The sequence below is a fragment of the Osmerus mordax genome, chromosome 28 (genome assembly GCF_038355195.1).
Source record: "Osmerus mordax isolate fOsmMor3 chromosome 28, fOsmMor3.pri, whole genome shotgun sequence".
Taxonomy (NCBI): domain Eukaryota; kingdom Metazoa; phylum Chordata; class Actinopteri; order Osmeriformes; family Osmeridae; genus Osmerus; species Osmerus mordax.
Window position 1 is genome coordinate 1,294,348 of NC_090077.1, and position 21,706 is coordinate 1,316,053.

At 46.0% G+C, this 21,706-nt stretch overlaps 4 protein-coding genes across 5 annotated transcripts; 2 read left to right on the forward strand and 2 right to left on the reverse strand.

Annotated features, from left to right (window-relative positions):
* Positions 1-2,330: 2,330 nt before the first annotated feature.
* tti2 (TELO2 interacting protein 2) lies at positions 2,331-6,376 on the forward strand. The gene is made up of 8 exons (XM_067231061.1): positions 2,331-2,491; positions 2,826-3,568; positions 3,771-3,957; positions 5,031-5,123; positions 5,255-5,439; positions 5,649-5,792; positions 5,883-6,039; positions 6,124-6,376. The coding sequence occupies exons 2-8, from the start codon at positions 2,847-2,849 to the stop codon at positions 6,202-6,204; spliced, it is 1,569 nt and encodes a 522-aa protein (XP_067087162.1). The 5' UTR covers positions 2,331-2,491; positions 2,826-2,846; the 3' UTR covers positions 6,205-6,376.
* Positions 6,377-9,297, reverse strand: mak16 (MAK16 homolog (S. cerevisiae)). 2 transcript variants are annotated; one of them, XM_067231066.1, is made up of 11 exons: positions 8,889-9,297; positions 8,682-8,744; positions 8,314-8,363; positions 8,091-8,200; positions 7,880-7,944; positions 7,630-7,781; positions 7,458-7,512; positions 7,303-7,377; positions 7,099-7,206; positions 6,921-6,986; positions 6,377-6,809 (listed from the first exon to the last, which is right to left on the reverse strand). In XM_067231066.1, exons 2-11 carry the CDS (start codon positions 8,694-8,696, stop codon positions 6,591-6,593), a joined length of 915 nt encoding a protein of 304 aa, XP_067087167.1. In that variant the 5' UTR covers positions 8,697-8,744; positions 8,889-9,297; the 3' UTR covers positions 6,377-6,590. The 2 variants fall into 2 exon arrangements, with proteins under 2 accessions (XP_067087167.1, XP_067087166.1); XM_067231065.1 differs by lacking the exon at positions 8,889-9,297 and having other exon boundaries at positions 8,682-8,843.
* Positions 9,298-9,557: 260 nt separating this feature from the next.
* Positions 9,558-14,752, reverse strand: spinb (spindlin b). Its single transcript, XM_067231067.1, has 6 exons — positions 14,721-14,752; positions 13,630-13,856; positions 13,094-13,142; positions 12,687-12,937; positions 12,236-12,469; positions 9,558-11,885 (listed from the first exon to the last, which is right to left on the reverse strand). Exons 2-6 carry the CDS (start codon positions 13,679-13,681, stop codon positions 11,686-11,688), a joined length of 786 nt encoding a protein of 261 aa, XP_067087168.1. The 5' UTR covers positions 13,682-13,856; positions 14,721-14,752; the 3' UTR covers positions 9,558-11,685.
* Positions 14,753-15,312: 560 nt separating this feature from the next.
* Positions 15,313-21,654, forward strand: mfsd14bb (major facilitator superfamily domain containing 14Bb). Its single transcript, XM_067231062.1, has 12 exons — positions 15,313-15,537; positions 15,994-16,086; positions 16,213-16,275; positions 16,797-16,924; positions 17,557-17,671; positions 18,262-18,480; positions 18,627-18,740; positions 18,910-18,981; positions 19,184-19,296; positions 19,401-19,498; positions 19,682-19,833; positions 20,111-21,654. The coding sequence occupies exons 1-12, from the start codon at positions 15,508-15,510 to the stop codon at positions 20,330-20,332; spliced, it is 1,419 nt and encodes a 472-aa protein (XP_067087163.1). The 5' UTR covers positions 15,313-15,507; the 3' UTR covers positions 20,333-21,654.
* Positions 21,655-21,706: the final 52 nt, after the last annotated feature.

The window sequence follows — 21,706 nt, forward strand, 5'->3', positions numbered from 1 at the left end:
GTTGACTGCAGAATCTGATATGTCGGGGAAGAAAATAATGAACAACATAATACCATTTAATTAACATTCATTGTTTTCTAGGAAGTACATACAAGTGATCTATATCAATCATCTCTACGTTTGATGCGACAAGCGCATCATACATTTAAGACTTGCATGTACATAAGTAATGTCACATGAAATAATTTAACTTGATCTAAGATTGCATAGATACTGCTCACAATCACCCACACTGAGACACACCTGGCAATCGTTTGCGTTGATTGGCAATAAGATCACATGACCAATACTACCTATCGGTCAGATTGTGAATGACATTTCCGGAGTCATTTCCACACGTTAATGATAATCAGTGATAGATACGTTTGTACTGTCACATTCAATACACTGTATTTTGAATGAGACAAAGAACGGTATACACACACGCACAACAAAAAGCATGTCTCTATCGCCTTGGAGACAAGATGACACAGCGAAAGCAGAGATTTGGTTACGCTAACAGAAACTGTTTACAATTCATCTAGGCTTACTTCCGATAGTCTCGTAGCGCAAAATATTACTCTACCATCAGAATGCCTCCACAGCTGGAAGATTAGTTGATAAAAACTGTTGAATGACCATCACCGAGCACAACGTGGCTCTCTGGTGTGTGTCCACTACTCTTTGACAACGCTAAAGCGACGCGAATCGCGTGCCTTCCCGCAGTGCACCACGCTCGGGGGCGTGTCCGACAGATGAATGCAGAGTTGTAGTTTTCAAAAATATCGATCAAAATACAACTTTTACACACATTAAGCAAAGTTCTGATACTCTGGCTAGCATGATGTTATCTACTATACACACTAGTTCTGGCTCTTTTCTTTGCTGTATTTGCAGAAAATGTAGTGAAAGATTAAATTTTACAGTACGCGATCGGACGCGAACCCCACTAATAAAGCCCTTGTAGAGTCGACAGAGTCGTAGTAGAGCCGAAAAAACTGACAATATGGGTGTTGATATCACACATATGAGACAATCACAGTACCCTGGCAGTACTTGTCAGTTGTAGACTTCTCCTTTTGGCCTACAAAATGAAGGGTGTGTATGTGTGTCTTGTAGGCGTGACCCGGCTCAACTGCTGCACGTGGGCCATGTGTGTCTGGTTGTACCCGTGCTGCACCTGCTGCGCCTTGGGGAAGTTGGCCTGCGGGGACTGGGGGTTGGGCCCCGGGGTCATGGAGGGTGGGGGCCAGGGCGGAGTACATCTGCTGCTGGGGGGCCGGGTGGCTGCTGGCCGGGTGGCTGCCCCCATGAAAGAGGCAGCGCGTGTGTGTGTGTACCTGGGACTGGTAGTGCCGGGTGCATCATGGTGGGAATGCCCTGGGGGTGATGCTGGTCTGACCTTTGCTGAGGCATGTTGGGTACTGTAGTTCACAGTGGAGTGCATAGAGAGAAACACAGGCCTTTAAAACTACAACAAAGATGCCAGGGAATGACTGACTGGTAGTATGAGAGAGATGGTTAGAGAGAGGGAGAGATGGTGAGAGATGAGGGGAGAGCGATAGAGAGAGATGGGGAGGCAGGAAGAGAGAGAATGGAGGAAAGAGGGAGAAAGACAGAAGTAGAGGGGGATAGGGAGAGTGAGAGAGAGAGAGAAGCTCAGAGAGAGAGAGAGAGAGAGAGAGAGAAAGAGAGAGGGAGGGAGGGAGTATTCTCATCACCTGGTCTGTAGGGTTTAGACTGGTTCACCGCCATGTGGAGCATCTGAATGTGGTACATCACTGGAGGGAGGGAGAAAGAGGAAGTTAACTAAGCAATTCTTCTTTTCCTTTGATCAGACCCACCCCTGCTCCGCCCCCCCCCCCCCCCCCCCTCCCGGAAGATTTGAAACATCTACATCGATTCCCCACCCACAGTTGACTGCAGCGTCTGATCTGTCGGGGAAGAAAATAATGAACAACATAATACCATTTAATTAACATTCATTGTTTTCTAGGAAGTACATACAAGTGATCTATATCAATCACACACATGATGTGTATAGGGTGACTAATATCTTCCCACAGGCATGCATGACCTTGGTCCTGACCCCTGCCTTTACCCCCGACCCCCCTGCCCTAATCCCTCACCTGACAGAACTGGCTAGGTGACACCAGTCCACTTCCATAGAGGGTGTTTAAACACTGCCCTGGTCTAACCTTAGTCTAGTCTGACTGCCATCCTAACTGGATTGTGGTCGTACCATTTTGGTCAAAGTGAACTGACATAAAAATCCCCCAAAATACAGATTGTTTTAGGACCTTTATTCTGAAAAGTTGAACCCCAACCGGAAATGAGATTCCTTCTTGAGGCTAAACGTTTAGCCTTGCTGGAGAAAAGCTAGGTTGAATACATCTTAAATTCACCATAGGATTCACTCTTCTCTAAGTTAAGACATTCATCGGGATGTTTTTATTCAAAACGTTTTCTTATAACGTATTATAATAAATAATTGGGTAATATCAACGCAGTGGTAAGTAACAATCCAAGTACCCATACTACTTTCAGCAAACCTGAATTTGACAATGCAGTGGTTTATCCAGCTAGCAAGCTGTAATAATTAAATGGGGCCCAGTTATTCAATTATTTGATCTATCTGGAATGGTTAAGTTAACTTAACATGCACAAAGTCTGAGAACAGCTAGTATACAATTTCGGTTCACCCTATCTCATTTAAGGCTGGGGCTGAATGCTACGTTCTGAGCGGAAACAATCCTGGTCCAATATTGTTGTGAAAGAGGTGCGGTCCCGGCCACGTGTGTACATCTCCTCCTAACTTGCGCTGTGTTTGAACTCTGCAACAACAGGTAGCAAGCTACCATTTAAACATGGACTTGCCCCGTGTCCTGCAAGACCTCCAAATAGCTAGGGTTCCTGAGGCAGAGGTGCATTCTCCAGGAGATCCCGATGTTTTACCTGCTCATCCCCCTATTGCCGATGTCCTACGCGGGCTCCAGGACAGTCTCCAGACCCCTGGGCTCCACTCTGACCAGACTGTCCCTCTCCTCAACACCATGGAGCAGGTCGTCAGACACGCGGACCCCCACTGGCTGTTCCTAGACTGCTGCTGCAATCAAGGGACAGACCTGAGGAGAAGCTATGCAGACCTGATCTTATGCCTGGCGCAGCACGCTGCTCTTCCTCTGTGTGAGTGTGACAGCGGTTCGCTCCCAGCCAGCTCCTATCAGGACGTCCCGCCCAGAGCCACAGCTGTCTGCTCCCTGCTCTCGGCACTGCTAGACAGGCTGGGTGACCAGAGAGATGCCCAGCGTGGCTCCTCTTGTCCCCATCTCACCACCCCTGCTCCTGGGCTGACCCTCCTGCCCCTCCTGGCTCCCCAGTGTTGTGTGCTGGCAGTGACCCACCTGCAGGAAGCAGCCTGGAGCAGCCAGGGCTCCAGGACTGAGGCCTCCTCCCTGGTAAAGACTCTGCTCCGTGTCGGGGGCTGGGGGAACCCTGCTCAGCTACTGGGGGGGTCAGGCCCAGCCTCAGAGCAGCCGCCTGGGGTCCTGGGTGGGGTCCTGGACTTGATGCAGCCACACCTGACAAAGTGAGTTCATCACTTACATATCCATTGAATTCAATTAGCAGACGCCTTTATCCAAAGCAACTTACTAATGGTGCGCTTGTAGGGGAAGGCTAGATAGGTTTAAATACGAGACTAGGAAGCGTTCATCTATGAGTGCTTGTATTCCCCTTGTGCCAGTGACTTCTTTCTCTCTGTGACCTGTGTTGTCGTCCGTCTCTGCCAGGGAGAGCTGGAAGAGGAACGAGGCTCTGAAGTACGTGTTTGCCTGGGTGCTGCTCCAGACGCAGGCCAGCTGTGTGTCCGACCACCTGGACAGGCTCTTCCCCCCCTCCCTCCTCATGTCTGACGACTACTCCTCCGACAACAAGCTGCTGGGGGTCCGCTGCCTCCACCACCTCCTCCGTCATGTGGTGAGGCGAGGGGCTGAGTGAGACAGGGCCTTGGTCTGAAGGATGAAATGAGGAGGCCCATCTTCAGAGTATGGGCAGAAATGTGTCACAAGAATTTGGATCATTTGAATTGCTGAACTTGAATAATGACATTAAACAGTCCTAATCACATCATTTGATGTTGTATTGTTGAACATAATAGCATAATTCATCAAGTTAATTTTAGTTTGGAACTGAATTCCAATAAACTTGAAACTGAACGTAATATTATGAAACTATTTGATCACTCAAAGCTAAACTCCACATTTAGTTCTCAAAATTCAAAACATGACCGTTTTTAATGCAATAACTTGAGTTCAGCAATTGAAATGTAAATTTATTTGTGCCCATAATCAAGAAAAGACCACTGTTTCAGGCCTTCCTTCAGTACTAACGTCATGGTACTAAGTACCATGACATACACAAATGAGCTCCCTTTATAGTGTCCAGGTGTTTAATTAATATGGACCAAACCATCTGCAGGGGAGCTCCACATCACAACCTTGTTAACTTGGTTGGTGTGAACAAAACATGAATTATAAAATAGACATACATGCAAAATAGCAATCTTCATGTTTGTTATTTTGCGATTGAGCAAACAAGCACACCTAAACAAACCCAATCCACATTCCCCTGCCAATTAACAATGGGAGTGGCGGGCACTACATAACTAGAGACATTGTTCCAGTCGAGCTTCTTTGGGCTGTGTGCCACTCACCCAGGCGACGACCTGAGGAACTTCTGGGCTCAATGTAGAGCAGGGGTGTTCAAATCCTGGTCCTCAGGGGCCGCTGTCTTGTATGTTTGAGATATTTCCCTGATCCAGCACACCTGATTCAAATGAATGGTCGTTATCAAGCTCTGTGGAAGCCTGATAACCATTCATTTGAATCAGGTGTGCTGGATCAGTGAACATCTCAAACATGCAGGACAGCGGCCCCTGAGGAAGCAGGCTTGAAGACCCCTAATGTAGAGGAAGATGCATTGAACTAAGGCTGCGGTTCTTTATATACTGACAGTATGTATGTTTTTTGCACGTTTCCCTCTGGTACCAGCCTGCTGCAGAACTGCGCCAGTACAACAGAGCTGAGGTTCTCTACCACGCCCTTTTCAACCACCTGTACACATCTGAAGCCCCTCTCATACAGGTACAACCACATCCACACGACTGTAGCTCGTACAGGTAGTGAGCTATTGCTTGCTTCAATGCCGCCTTTAGACAGCCGTTTTTCTTTCATGTATTTGATTAATGCTGTACTGAAATGCCCTACTGTTTCAGGTGGTGTTGCCATGCCTGCTGGATTTGCTGCCGGTGTTGGAGAAATCCCCTGCTCTCACTGTCGCCTCCCGGAGGCTCAACCGGTACGACGCAGTGCTGCGTCTGGTCCTGTCCCACATGGAGGTGGAACACAAGCTGCCTCTGCGCAGGGTCTACGCCGGCATCCTGCCACTCTTCATTGACAGGTGGGCCGCTTGTATCTGTCTGCACGCAGTGCTTCACATCGTCGGAAGCAAATCTAGGTCCCTGGTTGATAGTAAACCAGGCTGTACTTTGACTGAGCTCTGTCATCACAGAGCAACTGCACAGCCTCCAATATAGATGATCAGTTGGGTACTTAAGGCCTCAAAGTTACAGAAGTCTTAGTTGCCGGTGTGTATCTGTGTCCTAACAGGATGGGGGTCTTGGTGGTGCGCCACCTGAAACGCGTGGAACGTGTTGTGACTGGGTACCTGGAGGTGTGTGATGGTCCTGAGGAGCAGAGCCGCATCGCCATTCTGGATGCTCTGGAAAAGACCATCACTGTAGCCTGGCCAAGGTCAGGAGTCACAGCTAGACACACCCACACAGGGGTGTCTGGTCAGATTCAATTTCCTGTTCTGGCCCTTCATTATCATTCTGTCTGTAGGATGGCGTGTCGTTTGAGTGTGCTGGTGAGGAGCCTGCTGAGGTTACTGGTTGACGTGTCGTCAGAGGACACGTCTACTGCTGTCCGACAGGAGCTGATGGACAAAGCCTTGCGCTGCCTGCTACTGCTGGACCACGCTACCAAGGGAAAAGTACAGGTGTGTCTGTGTCATACCTTTTCCAGCTACGTTCAAATGTGGAGATCTCACAGCAAACTTGATGGTTGTGTTCTGTTGTTCCAGACTCTTCTACAGGATGTGGACAGTGGCTGTGCCAGTCCTCCTGTGCTTCGCTGCCTACAGATGGTATCCCAGAGACATTAACACTGCTGGATGAGCTACCACCTCCTATACCAGACCGGGGGGCCAGAACTACCATCAGACCCTGTGCTGGATCTGGAGCAGGACGCATTGAAGGAGATGTTGTACGTTCTACACATTGTATTGTGTATTGTACATTGTGCTGTGTGTGTGTATAAAGCTTACAAAAGACTCATTCTGCTTATTAGAATGTTTATTTCAGATCCTTACATACAACGTTCATCTCACACCAGCACAGTCATTGTACAAAAACTCAACCAATAAAAAAAGCCTTAGCTAAGTCCTTTTTTGCTGGTGAAAATGCAGGGGAAAGAGTTCTGAGATGCACGCTCTTGTCAGGCCAGCATTTCTCAGGGGGAAGTACAGAGTCCATCAGCAGGTTGTTCCAGCTACGTGTGCTTGCTCTTGGGGACTGGATCTGTCTCGTGCTCATATTCAATCTCCACATACGCCCTCTTCTTCCTCAAAGAACCCTTCAGGGGCGCCTTGCCTTTAGACTTGACCTTCGATCCCGAGGCCTCGGTCTCCATCTCTTGCTCTGACGACTCTTCATCACTGGACTCATCCTCGTCGTCCTCATCGCTGCTTCCCTTCAAGTTGTTCATGTCCTAAATGAATCAAATAGTTTAGTACAGGAAAAAGACCATTTCTGATCTGTTTTTTTTTTTTTTAACAACGTGCCAATAGCAAATATTAACATTGATAAAGACCACATTTACCTCAAAATCACTGATGTCACTCTCATCAACTTCATCTTCAGCCACAAACTCTTTCTTCCCGACATCCTGGATACAAAACTATGATTAGAGACAGTAATTGTGATCCACAGAGTATCCAAAACCTGTTGAGGCTGGCAAGGCGAGTGACTCCTCCATGTGAACAAGCCATTTCCCTTACCGCGTCATCCTCTTCCTGCTCTTCCTCCTCATCAGTCTCACTCTCTGCATCCTGCTGTTCCAGAGCCTTGTCAAACGCGTGGATGGGGAAGTTGTAGATGTCTCCATACTGTAACAAACACACACAACAATGTGATTAACACACAAAGAAGCTCTTTGGAACACAAACACACAAGTTGTGTAGTCGAGGACAATAACTACTTACTGTTCCCTGCTTGAGTCTCTCCAGCAGTTCCTTCTCAATCGCATTGTCCAGCTGGGCAGCTATCAAGGCTTTTTCCTGGAGGACAAGGCACAAATGAGCTGTTGATGCATTAACAAATAAAACGAATGAGAAACACAGTCAGATGAAAATCTTACCTCTTTCCTTTTCTCTCTACGTTCCACTTTTCTGCTGAGGGGAACCAGTTTCCTCCTTTGGAAAAACAAACATTCATTGGCGTTATTGTCAGGATGACAAACAGCACATTTAACTTAGATAAACTTCAGGGTGCCAAGCTAGTGTTCAGATGAGGGCGGTACGGTTGCTTACTGTCGTTTGAGGGTTAGCTTGCGGATGCGGATGAGGTACTGAGTGATCTTGGTGAAACGTTGTTTACACTTGTGTCTGATAAAGCGAGGCCAATAGATGAGGTTTTCATCAATCTGCTCCAGGGCCTTCTCATAGTTCTTACTCAACTTCACCTGAGAGAGACACGACCAAATGGTGGAAACATCATTTATCTGCGTATCAAAACACTACCCTTTGCTGTGTTGTTGTAAAAGGTTTTGATAAGGAATACCTTTTCCCACATTCTGGCAGGAAAAGCTGCTCTTTCAATAACCTTCATGTACAGGAAACACTGACCTGTGGAAACATTGTAGTTTGAGAATTACATTTTAAATCAAGCTATTAGACACCATGTCCAGATTCTCTGAGGCAGGAGTGACTATGTGTTATAAAAAGACAGACTAACATAACTACACGTTTAATATCATTAGAAAACAACTTGCCCTTTTCCTCTCTGATGGTTGCATACTGGCTGTTTGCTAATGGGCAGGACGACCGGTTGCACAGGCCTGTTATGTTGAACTCATTCCTGCAGAAGTTTTGTGTTTTTGTCCTGGTGAGAGAACATTAACATCATAAGAGTAGAGCCTCGGTACCTACGACAAAACAAGTGAGCGTTATGGATGTATGGCTGCTTGGAAACCTTAACGCGCATATTTAACTTACTTTACTTTGAAGGAGCAGAACGCTTTGTTACCTATAACGTCCCAGATAACCTATAGGAACAAAACATTTCAGGTCAGAACTAGTTAGATGTCAGGTTTTACCACACATTCCCCATGCATTTGGCTAGCTGGTTAGCATACAGACGAACCCTTAACTTTACCGCTGGTAGGTATGCATGTTTGCTAGGTGATATTTATGGACCCAATTAAAAAATAACTGAAAACGAATATCGAAATTAGCTACCGGAGAGACAACCATCGAAACACGGGACTTTTAATTCCCTGTTGAACATGTTAGTAGGCTATCGCTACGCTAGCTAGCAAACTGAGAAATCGACTGGTCCAGCATACGCCACTGGAGTTACTTACGTCGTCGTGCTGCATTTTCAAATCGTTTTCAACGTCTCGTTGACTGCTTCTCGTCTGTTTCAACTGTCGATAAAATATCCAAATGTAAATTGTAATGAAATATCTATTCTAGGTTGTGAGTCAGTGAAGCCACATGGACATCAAGGAAGCCGACATCTTTTTTGCGTGACACAATTTCTTATGAGGGTACGAAACATTGCAACCAACCTCGGAAATTCTGATTATCGCCACCTACTGTTCGGCGGCCTACGTATTCCATAACCTAAAAAAGTACTGCTTTACCACTGCCATCTGGTGGTTTACTGGTGTTGAAATCCAACCAAATGGTCGTATCTAATAATATCCCTTTAAAACTGGTTTCCATAGCGTTTTTATCAGACTTCTTTTAAGTGCCGCATAAACTGTTACAATAATGTTCCTGTACGTAACAAATTCACAAATGACCTTCCGAGAATAGATATTATTTATCTACTTCTAATTATTAAATTGAATTTTTTACAAGGTATTTCATTTACATTATGAACAAGTCAAGCTCAGAAGGGCTGAGGCGCGGTGCGTAACGGAGGTCACACCTGTCACAGATATACCGTGAAGAACCCATTCATCATATGCATTGAACTCGAAAGGATCAACCAAACGACAGGTAGCGCAAAGTATTAGTACGAAAGTGATAAGTAACCATGTACTGGTTAGAATCACCAAAAATTACATACTTAATACAGTAAACAAATGCTGAAATAATGTAATTACATGTATTACTCTGAAGTGGTCTGTAAAAGTATAATCTATTTGAAATTAGGCATAAAATAAAGAAAAACCCGTTGCTTTGTAATTTATTCACACAGATGCATTCTGGGACAATAACTGAAACGGACATGCGCTTGCACATAGAAAATTATTTCGACATCGCCACCTATTGAGCTGGGGACTGCAGTATGAGAAATTTTGTAATTCAAAAGGCGTAAACTAAGACGATGATTGTGGATAATTATATGATGCAAAGCTATGTTTTATGCCTGGGTAAGTCTCTCTCTCACACACACTCACACACCTAATCAAGTATGAAAGTCTCTTTGTGAAAACGCAGATATTCAACTTTCTGAAAAAACAAAGAATTGTTTATTTGGAACTGTGTGACCCTTAAAATGCTGTACAACACTGGCAACTTGAGTTGGCACTCATTAAGCATCACCCAGCACATCTGTTCTTGTAATGCACAGTACAAAAACAACTTACCCAAAGCCACAACTGACACTTATTAACCTCAAATAACTTGAGAAAAAAATAAAAATAAAACAACATGCAACTCACATCAATTTTACACTGAACTACACGCATGCAAAACAAGGCTGCTTTTCATAAGTTGATCGACATTACACACAGTGCAGCACGACAGTATAGGTACGAAGGTGACGTCTGGTTGGATCCAGCGCCAGCACACAACCACAGATCTCCACAGCATGGCGATCAATGAAGGGCCACCCGGAGTCTAGCATTCAGATAGAAGTCCACCCTGGTACGTGTAGATCAGCGATCTGCATCTGATTTCCGACCTGTCCTCACACCGGGCAGGCAGGGGCGAGTGTTTGTGCGTTCAGAGTGACGGTTGCGGAGGGTTAAACCTTTAGCAGCTCTAGAATTTACTGCTGGTACGGACGACACAGACACAGACAAGAGATCTCAATAATACCGGGTAACACTTTAAACATCACAACATCACCCATCTAACAGAATTCCAATATTAAAAGTCGACTGAATCTGAATATCCTCTTAAAAGTCTTCTGGTAACATGTGGAAGGAAACAGAAAAGGTAACGTGGACGAGAGGAAAACGGTAAAGGTCAGACAGGTCTGGGATCAGGCCAGAGTACATGTCTGCTTCGATGAGAGACGAGGCTGAAATCAATGAAACTCAGAAAAGACAATCTGTTGGGGGGCGAGTAACCTTTCCAGCCCAAGCCTGTACACCTTAGAGGGGGACAGGGTTCTACCACCCCTATTATCCAAGATGGCCCCTCAGGATGCCAACAACACCTTTAACCCCTGACAGGGAAGGTTTGTTAGGGAAGTTTCTACCAACACTTCAGGCACATGAAACTTTGGACAGGCGAGATGAGCATGGGAACAATGCCATCTGGTTCAGTGAGCTGCAAGTTACATGAATACAAAAAAAAAAAAATCAACAGAATATATGCGCACTAGATTTGCTGTTGCCCGTTTTATAACTATTCATTGTCAATTTCAATTAGCTTTTAGGCTAGATACTTGTGGTTCTAAATAGGGTTAGAGTAGCATATGGTAGTACATATATATTAAAAATAGGATTATACAAAACATGAGTACAATCAAAGCAAAAGTATAAAAAAATAGTAGACTATATGTGCCAAAAGATATGCCATTCCAAAATGCATAAAACTACAATGCTATGAAATACAGTAAGTCGCTGTGAAAAAGAAACGAAAAAAAAAAAACATGAAAAGAAAAAAGAAACATGATATCTGACGAATGAACACTGCAAAACTTTGTGGCCACACCTGTAGTTCCACTCACACCTATGAAACAGTTGGCCTGGAGTGAACCCTTTTTACAGGGATTCTGTGAACCCATAAAGTCCGAAGTGCTTAAATACTTTTAGTCTTGGAAACTAACCTTCAATGAGAGACAACGTCATTGGGGCATTTCTTACAAACCAACGGAATAGATGGGCCATTTATCAAGTAGCTCAAATGCTCTAACATAGTCTCTCCTTAAACTGCTCCAATTCCAAGAACAAGCTTACAGACATGGGTGGATTCTGCAGGCATGTCCTTTCCTTCATCAACAAAGGGGAAAGTTGGAACCGTAATGTACAATAATATTGTGTCATGAAACACAGGGCCACAAAGAATTGTCCATTTATAATGGTATGAGAAGGGAGAGGGGGGGGGGGGTCATTTTGTCTTGTCATAGAGAAATCTTCACGATCTTCGTCAAAGTCTATGGATCGACGATACTGCAGATGAGGCCTATGATGTTTTTACCAAGTCATATACGTAAATATGAAAGTCGTCGTCAAACTTGATGAAGTACACCGATGGTTTGGCCTCCACCTGGTGAATGACCATGCCAGTCCTTTTGCCTCCATCCTCTTTGGCGTACTCCACCTGTTTGCCGACCAGACTATCCACCACTTCGCCCGGCTCCCGTTCAGCTGGCGGAGAGTCGTCTAGGACGGAAGACATCCTCGTTAGAGAAAGCACTTTCACCGATGTGAAATGTTAATAACAAACATAGTAGAGGAGAGAAAAGAATGAAAGAAAGCCAGCAGACAAAAGAAAGAATGAAAGAGTCTGAAAGATGGAGACTATGAAAAGCTATATATTAGTAGTACTATAGTACTGTGCAATAGTCTTTGACACAATTAAAAAAACAAAGACTAAACAAACATTTTTCCCAAATTTCACTTTTAAACAGAAGACAAAAAAAACAACACGATATTGATGTACAAAACCCTTGTCTGCCTTAAGACGTCAGCCCAGTACTGTGTGTGTGTGTGTGTGTGTGTGTAACGCTCACTAGAGTCAGGCATGATCCGGAGGTCCCCCTCCTTGTAGTCGTCAAGCAGCTGGTACATGTAGAGGACGGGGTCCTTCTCGTAGGTGATGTAGAACCAGGTGGTCATGATGGGGGCTCGGGCCAGGACCATGCCCCTCCACTCCTCCTTCGGACCCTCCTCTGTCTCGAACATGTGCTCCACGGCCTTGCCTATCATGGTGTCTGCCAAGATGGCATCGCCCACGCGAGACGGAGCTGGGGGAGAGGGAAGACCACTCAGACAAGAGCCTGGCTGTAGCTACCAAAGACTCGTGTGATCGTGATTTGAAATGACATGTGTCATTTGGTTTTTGCTGGGGACAAAATGTGTTGTCAACTAGTCAAGACATGGAACATGTGAATGTCAAGGTGGACTTTAGCCAGAGAATGAGACAGATTTTTGTGAAGTCCTCCGGTTTCCTGCCAGACCTACCGACTCGATCAGGCAGCACCTCCAGCCCCTGCACACGCTCGTCTGTGTGCAACTCCAGGCCGTAGATGCAGTCGAATCCATCGTACTTGATCAGGTAGAGGGAGGGGTTGACAGGGACCTGGTCCAGGACGGTGCCCTTCCACTGGGACGACTTGCTGCCTTCCTTCCATATGTGCTGGATCCTGCAGCCCACAATGTTGCGTCTGGGCTGGGCTAGCGGCTTGCTGGGGCCCACACTGGTCTTTTGTTTTCTACGGAAAGTGAGGGAGCCCAAAGAAATTATGTTATATTTTGATCTATTTATGTCTGTGAGTCTAACTGATGATAGACAAGGTAATTAATGAGCATAGAGGCATATGATCTGAGAAGGCGTTGAAAGTTATCTAACATGAAGATAACCAACTCACTTGTGGGAATTCTTTTTCTTCATCATATTTGCAGAAACTCCCGAATGCCCTGAAACAACAGAAACAGGGGGTCTAAAAATGTGCCAGAAACGGCCGCAGATTATAATTAACACCTCAACATCAAACATGTGTGTAATGAAAAACAGTTTTTAGCTTTGTGGCACAGTTATGAAGACATGTATAGCCTACATTCTGATCTGTAACAGAACAATCTTGCCTCGGTGTATGAGTGTGTGTCTCAGCCTACTTATACATCTGAGTCTGTCTGACTGTCTGAAGCCTTTTCCATAGCATGTTGACATCTGGGTAAAAGGGAGAGCTGGCAAGAAGAGACTACACACACCAGACACCAAGGTCACGCCTCTGATTCCAGAACGCCGTCATGGTTCCACACAGAGTGTCGCATGAAGCTGGCTTTGTTTGGTTCGGTGTAAACAAACAACCCCGCCATAAAGAGGCGATCTGGCAGGATCTGTTTAAAAAGGGCTTGTGTCTGTTTGTTTGGCTGATTGTCTGCCTGTCTGTCTGGGTCTTACCCCCATCGGCTCTGGGTCTCTGGCCTGGCGTCTTCCCAAATGGGGTCTTCATTCATGTGCATGTGGGTGGGCAGCCAGGCTGCCGGGGGAAGAGGACAGTGTCTGCTACTCTGGAGCTCTGAGATGGGGACCGTAGAAGGAGGGCTGGCCCCCACATGCAGCTTGTGGCTCCTGGAAGGATGGGTGCTCTCTGCAGCTCCCTACTGTGGTTACTCTGGCCTGTGGCACTGGGGAGAGAAAGATGGCAAATTAGCATCAGCACTGAAATCAGAGACAAGCCACTCTGCAGTAATATAATATGATTGACTATGAGGCAGTGTGTCCTGAATAGCAAAATCCAAGGCACAAGCATTGCTCACAGTCTGGGATGATGCATATTGGGATGATGTTGGAGGCTACAGAGGTTTTACATCAATGTTTGTACTAAGCTTGTTTCAATTGGTTATCAATAACAAGGCAAATATATTGGATTTGCCCATGTACCAGATCAACTAGCCAGTTATAGACGTGGATAGCCTTAAGTACAACGTAGACAAATTCAATGCTTCAATGTTGCTTCTTCATTATCTTCAGGTAATGTCTTTCATAAATTACACTAATATCGTTTAATTCCATTACTATTATGTAAAATACGTACTTACCTTTCATGTACAAGCTGGACAACATTAAACTGGTTCTACAACTTGAGATGCCAATATTGTGACCTCAAAATAGACGTTTTGTTTACAATGAATACCGTTAACGTAAAGGGGGAGGTTCTGGTTGTTTACTGCCAACACGTGTGAACCTCATCCCAATAATGCCAATGTGATCCATAATTGTTACATAGGTGATATCTGCTCAGGTAACCTCAATGTCAGCCATGTTGCACCAAGTATTTACAAACCCCGCATCAGTGCGAAAAGGCGCAAGCGAACAAAGAAGGAGGGGAGGGTAGCTAGCCAGTGGGTCGGTCTCACATGAACAAAATGCAAACATCTACCTCGTTTTACCACGCAATTGTCACTGCAAATGCATAACTCGGCGCAAATAAAAGCTAATAAGAGTCCATGCGTCTTACCAATCGAAGGATCAGTGTCACGGTTGCTTACCAGACGAATAGTATGTCTACATTGATCCCCTCTGCGCCGTTTGCATACAACCCAAATTCTTCGACCGAGTCCCGCCTATCCCTATCCTTGTGCCTACCAAATAGAGATCCAGTATTTTGTGTGATAAAGCGACACGCAAAAATCTTCCTGCCAAATAGTGGGATCTATCGCAGACTACGTTTTCTTTCCTTTTCACGTTAAACAGGGGCATAGAAGAGCTCATGCACTTTGAATAGAAAATTCACAAGAATAATGAACTAACATTTTTTTCATTTTACCCAAGCTTTTCGTAAGAAATGTTTAGATACATCAACTGCATTGTAGCTTGCACTGTAAAGCAATAGGTGGCGCAGTTACCTTCTCAAAACCATGTACACAAGCCAACAAAGAAGAGAGAAACCACCCATTCACAAATATCTTGGCTGATCTGAGGTCGGTTCTGTAGTTCATGTCTTTACACAGACGGTTTGAGTAGCCAAGGAAAAAACTGCACCTAGAACAGATGTTTGGTGATATCCGGTGCGCGCGTGACGGAGGCGGTGCCGGGCGGAAGACGGATGTCATGATGGACATCAGAAGGAGGAATTTCAGAAAAAAACTCCCCCAGTTTATCAGTCCATGACAATCGGTGAAATAACGTATAGACATTGCCATAGTATTAACATCAGACAAACTGGAAGTAACGGATACATCTCGGACATATTCTCAGAATGGACTTCATGCAAATAACGAGTCATCAAGATGTGAAATTAACCTAGAAAAAATACCGAGTGAGGCCAACGACATCATGTTGGTCAGGAAAAGAGATGGGACCTCAGTAAGTAGAGTGAGCAAATAGATACAGTAGTTCTAGCTAGGGTTTGCTGCTAATCTCGTTTATGATTGTTGTAATATTTGACAGAGCGCTAGCTAAATAACGTATAGTTTAATTGTTTGACAACCGAATATTTCGTCGTGGCTAAATATGAGCGAAAAGCATTGTCTGCCACAATGCTGGCGTTAATGTACTGTAGCTAGCAGGCTAGCGAAGCGCTACAAACGCTACAGCAAAGACCAAACTAAACAATCTGGTTACGGTCGGATGACAGATCAAGTAAACACAGCTAATAAGCCGACACTAGTTAGTCTAACCAGTTTTTAAAATAACATTCCAGTTCTAGTTTATTCCAGTCGAGACACTCGGCGGATTCTGTTCAATCATTTACTACTACTACTGGTACTTTCATCGACAACTTTTTATATTGACTTCTCTTTCTGTTCCGACCGATACCAGCACAGCACAAGTCGTGCTAAAGTTACCCATGCTGTTGTGGTCATCTTCCTGGAGTTCTTCGCGTGGGGGCTGTTGACAACACCAATGCTGACCGTTAGTAAACAGTGGGAACGGGGATCGGGCCAAGTTGTCACCAAGCACGCATCAGCCTTTTTTGTAGTCAAACCAATTTAAAGCCTAACTGACATGTTGTGTTTTTTGTGCGTGTCTGTTGAGCAGGTTCTCCATGAAACCTTTCCCCAGCACACCTTCTTGATGAACGGTCTGGTTCAAGGCGTGAAGGTGAGACACTTGATTAGTCATGTTTAAATGGGGCTGTTTTAACCGTTAGTTAGTGACATAAAGAGCCAAGGTTAGCGTCATGTTTTTCTCATCTCTGAAACGTGTTGCTATGGTTTTGTTGGTTGACGAAATTGTGTTGTGAAACCTTCTGGCCTTGGTACAATAATAAGATGTGAAAACTCCCCTGTAGAAGAGTGCCATCTGCTTCCGCCTATTGAGTAAACTTGACAACTCTGACTCATATAGTGATTGTCAGTTGAATCGGGTCATGCCCAGATAGCACTGGATATTATGAACAAATTCTGAATCTAAAAACAAATGCAATTCTTACAAATGCCACACATCTTAAACTGTTGCAGGTGCTTGTTCTAGTACTGAGTTGAATTCTCAATGCTCACTGACATGAGTGTTGATGTTGTCATATTGTATGTGTTGTCATATTGCATATGTTGTCACCGTTGGTGACATTGTGTGTGTGTGTGTGTGTGTGTGTGTGTGTGTGTGTAATTGCATGCACGCAGGGCCTGCTGTCGTTTCTGAGCGCCCCTCTGATTGGTGCTCTGTCGGATGTGTGGGGCAGGAAGTCTTTCCTGCTGATGACCGTGTTCTTCACCTGCGCTCCCATCCCCCTCATGAGGATCAGCCCATGGTGAGCCCCAGGCCTTGACCCTTGACCTCCAGCCTTTAACACTACTGACCCCCCAGACCAAAACAAGCCTCCTAGTCTTTGGTTTACTACATCTAGCTCCCAGGCTTGTATAGACAATAGCACACAGCCAACAACCATAGAGTTATCACCTTTACCATAACCCTAGATGAACCACCAGCCACATTCAGTTCTGGCCCCAGAAAACAGGCAGGCAGGCAGGCCGAACCAAGCCGGCATGTACCAGCAAGCAGACATTGTGTTCTTTGTGAGCAGTCACATGCTTCTCATGTGAGGGGGGCTGCTGCAGTGCGGTCAGTGATTTCTCACTGCAAACACAGGGCTGGGAATCAGGGGCATGTGGTTCTCATGATTATACACACACAGATTGGACTGGTACGTGTCCATTCCTCTCAGTCAGAACCAAAGTGATCGTTTTGAAGTTATAAAGAGGGGGAGACATGGCTTAGAGTTATAATGACATAACACAGATGTCTCTATTCAGCTCAGTTTTGTTCAATGGATATTGTTTTTCTTAGTTATTATATAGAAATATGCGTTGCTGATGTAGTACCTATAGTGTGAAACGTTGTTGTTCACCCTACGTTAATTTATGTCTCCCCCCCGACATGCAGGTGGTATTTCGCGCTGATCTCCGTTTCCGGAGTGTTCTCGGTCACGTTCTCGGTGATCTTCGCCTACGTGGCTGACATCACAGAGGAGCACGAACGCAGCACAGCCTACGGACTGGTGAGAGCCCCTGGCCACGCCCCCTGGCCATGCCCCCTGGCCACGCCCCACGGGCCACACCCCCTGGCCATGCCCTGTCACGGTCCAGAGATGAGAAAGCCGTATTTACCTCAAAGGAGGGGTTGGAAGGATACTTAGGGTCATAGGGGTTCTTTCAGTGGAAGGATACGCAGACATCCTTGATCAGTGCTCCACTGTGTGACGCTTGGTGAATGCAAACCCTGCAGCTGCAACTCACCCAGTTCTTATACTGGCCTGATAACAGCCTCCACATTCACCAACACATACTGTGCTAATGAATTAGACTGCAGGGAAGCACAGATTAATCCTGCTCCTGGACTAAACATTACTTCAATGGACTAAAAATAACTTCCTGGACTAATAAAGACTTCAGCCAATCCTGTGACAGAAACAAACCTTCACAAAACAAGTCCAAATGTTTACATACCCGCCTTAACGTGCTCACCCGTCTCTCTCTCTGTCTCTATCTCTGTCTGTCTCTCTATCTCTGTCTCTCTCTCTCTCTTTGTCTGTCTCCCTCTGTCTCTCTGCCTCTCTCTCTGTCTCTCTCTCTGTCTCTCTCTCCGCAGGTGTCGGCGACGTTCGCGGCTAGCCTGGTGACGAGCCCGGCCATCGGGGCGTACCTGTCGGCAAGCTACGGCGACAGCCTGGTGGTGCTGCTGGCCACCATCATTGCCGTGGCCGACATCGCCTTTGTCTTCTTCATCGTCCCCGAGTCGCTCCCGGACAAGATGAGGCTGAGCACATGGGGAAAGGCCATCTCCTGGGAGCAGGCCGACCCCTTCGCTGTGAGATACTGTTACTTAACCTAGAATAGCTCGCAGTGACCTTAGCAGCTAACTAATGGTGTCCATAACCCCAGGTTAAATGACGGCGACACTCCGTGCTTAACCAGGTGTGTGTGTGTGTGCTTGTGTGTGTGTTCTCCCCTCAGTCTCTGCGGCGCGTGGGGAAGGACTCTACAGTGCTGCTGATCTGTGTTACTGTGTTCCTGTCCTACCTGCCCGAGGCCGGACAATACTCCAGCTTCTTTCTCTACTTGAGACAGGTGATGCACCCACACACACACACCAAGCATATACACACACACCAAGCATATACACGATCTCATCTGTCTAATTTGAAAGAAGTGATATCTGTTTGAGAGTAATAAAAGTAATTCTGTTGTGTGGTGGGATTGTTGGGGAGATGCTTACTTCCTTTTTGAACTCCCTCAGGTCATTGACTTTTCTCCAGCTGCCATCACTGCCTTTATCGCCATGGTGGGAATCCTGTCTATTGTGGCTCAGGTATCGTACTGTTTTCATGTCCTTTTACTTCAGTAATCTGCTGTCTGAGTCAATTTTACATTGATGTTTCTAGAAGAATGAGTCACCAGAAACATTTGTGAATGATGGTCTGTCTTTGGTTGTTGCTCATACTGAAAGTGATAGTAAGGTGTCATTGTTCCTACTGTAGTAGGATTGTTCTCATTCTGTGTTTTCCTGTCAGACTCTGTTCCTGAGTATCCTGATGAGAACCATTGGGAACAAGAACACGGTTCTGCTAGGCCTGGGCTTCCAGCTGTTCCAGCTCGCCTGGTACGGGTTTGGATCTGAACCATGGTAAGACTCAGCTCTAGTCTAATGTAATGCTGGGACAAGGGAGGAGAAAGTGGGTCAAGGTCAAATGTTAAGGCGTGTGTGACTGTTTGTGTGTGTGTTTTCAGGATGATGTGGGCTGCAGGCACAGTGGCAGCCATGTCCAGCATCACCTTCCCAGCGGTCAGTGCTCTCGTCTCCCGCAGCGCATCCCCAGAGCAGCAGGGTAACTCCTCCTCTTTTCACCTCTTTCTCCTCACCTCCTTCCATTCCTCCTCTCTTCACCTCCTTCTCCTCCTCTCTTCACCTCCTTCTCCTCTCCTCCTCCCCCATCGCTCTATACCTCTAAATCAGGATCATGTGTGTCCTTGCACGCTCCTTATCAGCTGTAAACGGTGTGTGTTTGCAGGCGTGGTGCAGGGCATGGTCACAGGCATCAGAGGCCTGTGTAACGGCCTGGGCCCGGCTCTCTACGGCTTCATCTTCTTCCTCTTCAACGTGGAGCTGAACGAGCTGAACCCTGTGGGAGGGGGGGACGCTCGCCAGGGCGCCACCATCGAGGTACTGGACACACACACACACAGTGTCAACTGAATATCTTGTGTAATTCTCTCCGATCATATGAGTTTGGGAGAGAATATGATGATAGTCACATTAGGATGTTTTAATTAGCCCAAAGGAAGATTAGTACTGAATACATCTACTGTTCTGTCTGTGTCTATCTCTCTCGCCGTCTCGCGCTCTTTCACACAATCTCAAGTGCAGTTACTATTTCAAACATGACACACACACACACGCACAACATCAAAGCTAAGCATTACCTGCTTGTCGTCTGCAGAAGTCAGCCATCCCCGGCCCGCCCTTCCTGTTCGGGGCGTGTGCCGTGCTGCTGGCTCTGCTGGTGGCCATCTTCATCCCCGAGCACCACAACCTGGACGTCAAGACCTGCTCGGTCCGCAAGAACCACTCTGGCCCCCCTCACCCACAGGGTTCCGCCCCCCTGGCCACGCCCACCAGCGACGAGGACATTGAGCCCCTCCTGCAAGACAGCAGCATGTGATGGACACTCAAGGCTTCCAATTAGACCACCCCTTGCCCACCTGCAGGTCCCGCCCCCCTCCCGCCACTCTGCGGCCTTTGCAGATCACAGGCAGCTGGCAAGGGAGGGTGACTTGTCTGCTCTGCGTTTTACAGAGACAACTTAATTGTATTGTTTAGAATCCTTCCAATCACAGACACCAAGAGAGAAAGAAAGGCGGGGAAAGAGAGAGAGAAAGTAAAAGTGGTTGTTTTGAAGTTTGAATAATTTTTTTATGCACTTGGCTGTCACTCAATGGTCCCAATCACAACTCGATCCATATGACCCCCCCGGCCCTCGATCACAGTGAGGTCTGGGAGGGAGAGGAGACATCCCAAGAGTGGGTGTGGTACTGGGCGTCTGTGTGCTCCAATGTCAAGCGATTGCCAAGACAATGTTTGTAGATTGAAAGAGATTGATGCCTCCGGCCTGGCTGGTTACTCACGTGTTTACTGAGCGAGGATTTTTCTCTCCAAGGCCAATAGTATCCTTTTCATTATAGCTTTATTTGAAATTTGAACACCATGACCTGTGTCAATTAAGTTACTGTGCAATGAATCCTGTTACGTAAACGGATAGTTGTAGTTAGGATAAGTCTATAAGCTGAGTTGACTATACAGTTTAACAGCTTTCACAGAGGTGAGGCATTTGATTTTTAACAAATCTCTGTGCCATTGTTAATTTTTACATAGTCGTTTCTGCCTTTCAGCTGTGTCAGTCCCTGTAAAGGAACATTTCATCAATATAAAAGCCAGTTTTGGGCTATGAATTGCCAAATAGACTGTTGGAATTGGCATTGATCTTTGTGGTGCTGTATTTAAATTGGTGTGATGTTCCTTTGAATTGGCACAGTGACGTTTCTTGTGACCTGAATGTGTGACGCCTCCAGTACCATAACATTCCAAACAAGCCAACCCCCAATCTTCACAAACTCCTGACTGGCTGGGATAAACTCAGTCGCTCAGAATCTCTTTTCTCCTCTATGCTGGAGATGAACTGAACTCCATGTTAGGAAAACAAATGCACTGCATGGGTCACTTATCTCTGAGGAGGAATGAGAAGCTGAACCGAGTCTGAGTTTAAACTGAGTTTCTGCCCACGGTCCTTTGGCGTATTTCTGCTACCTCAAATGTTTATCTCTGCATACAACGGGTCAACAAGCAAACCTATGCCCCAAATTTGGCTTCAACAACAGCTAGCACATGCCAATCAGTTTATACGACCACTTACGTGACTGTTCCTTACAGTACTTCTGAGTGTTATCGGCCACACTTTCTAAAAGCTGAGGTGTGTGTGTTGAAATGACGGTGGCCACACACAGCCCTCAGCGTTTATGGTGTCGATGTGACACATTAG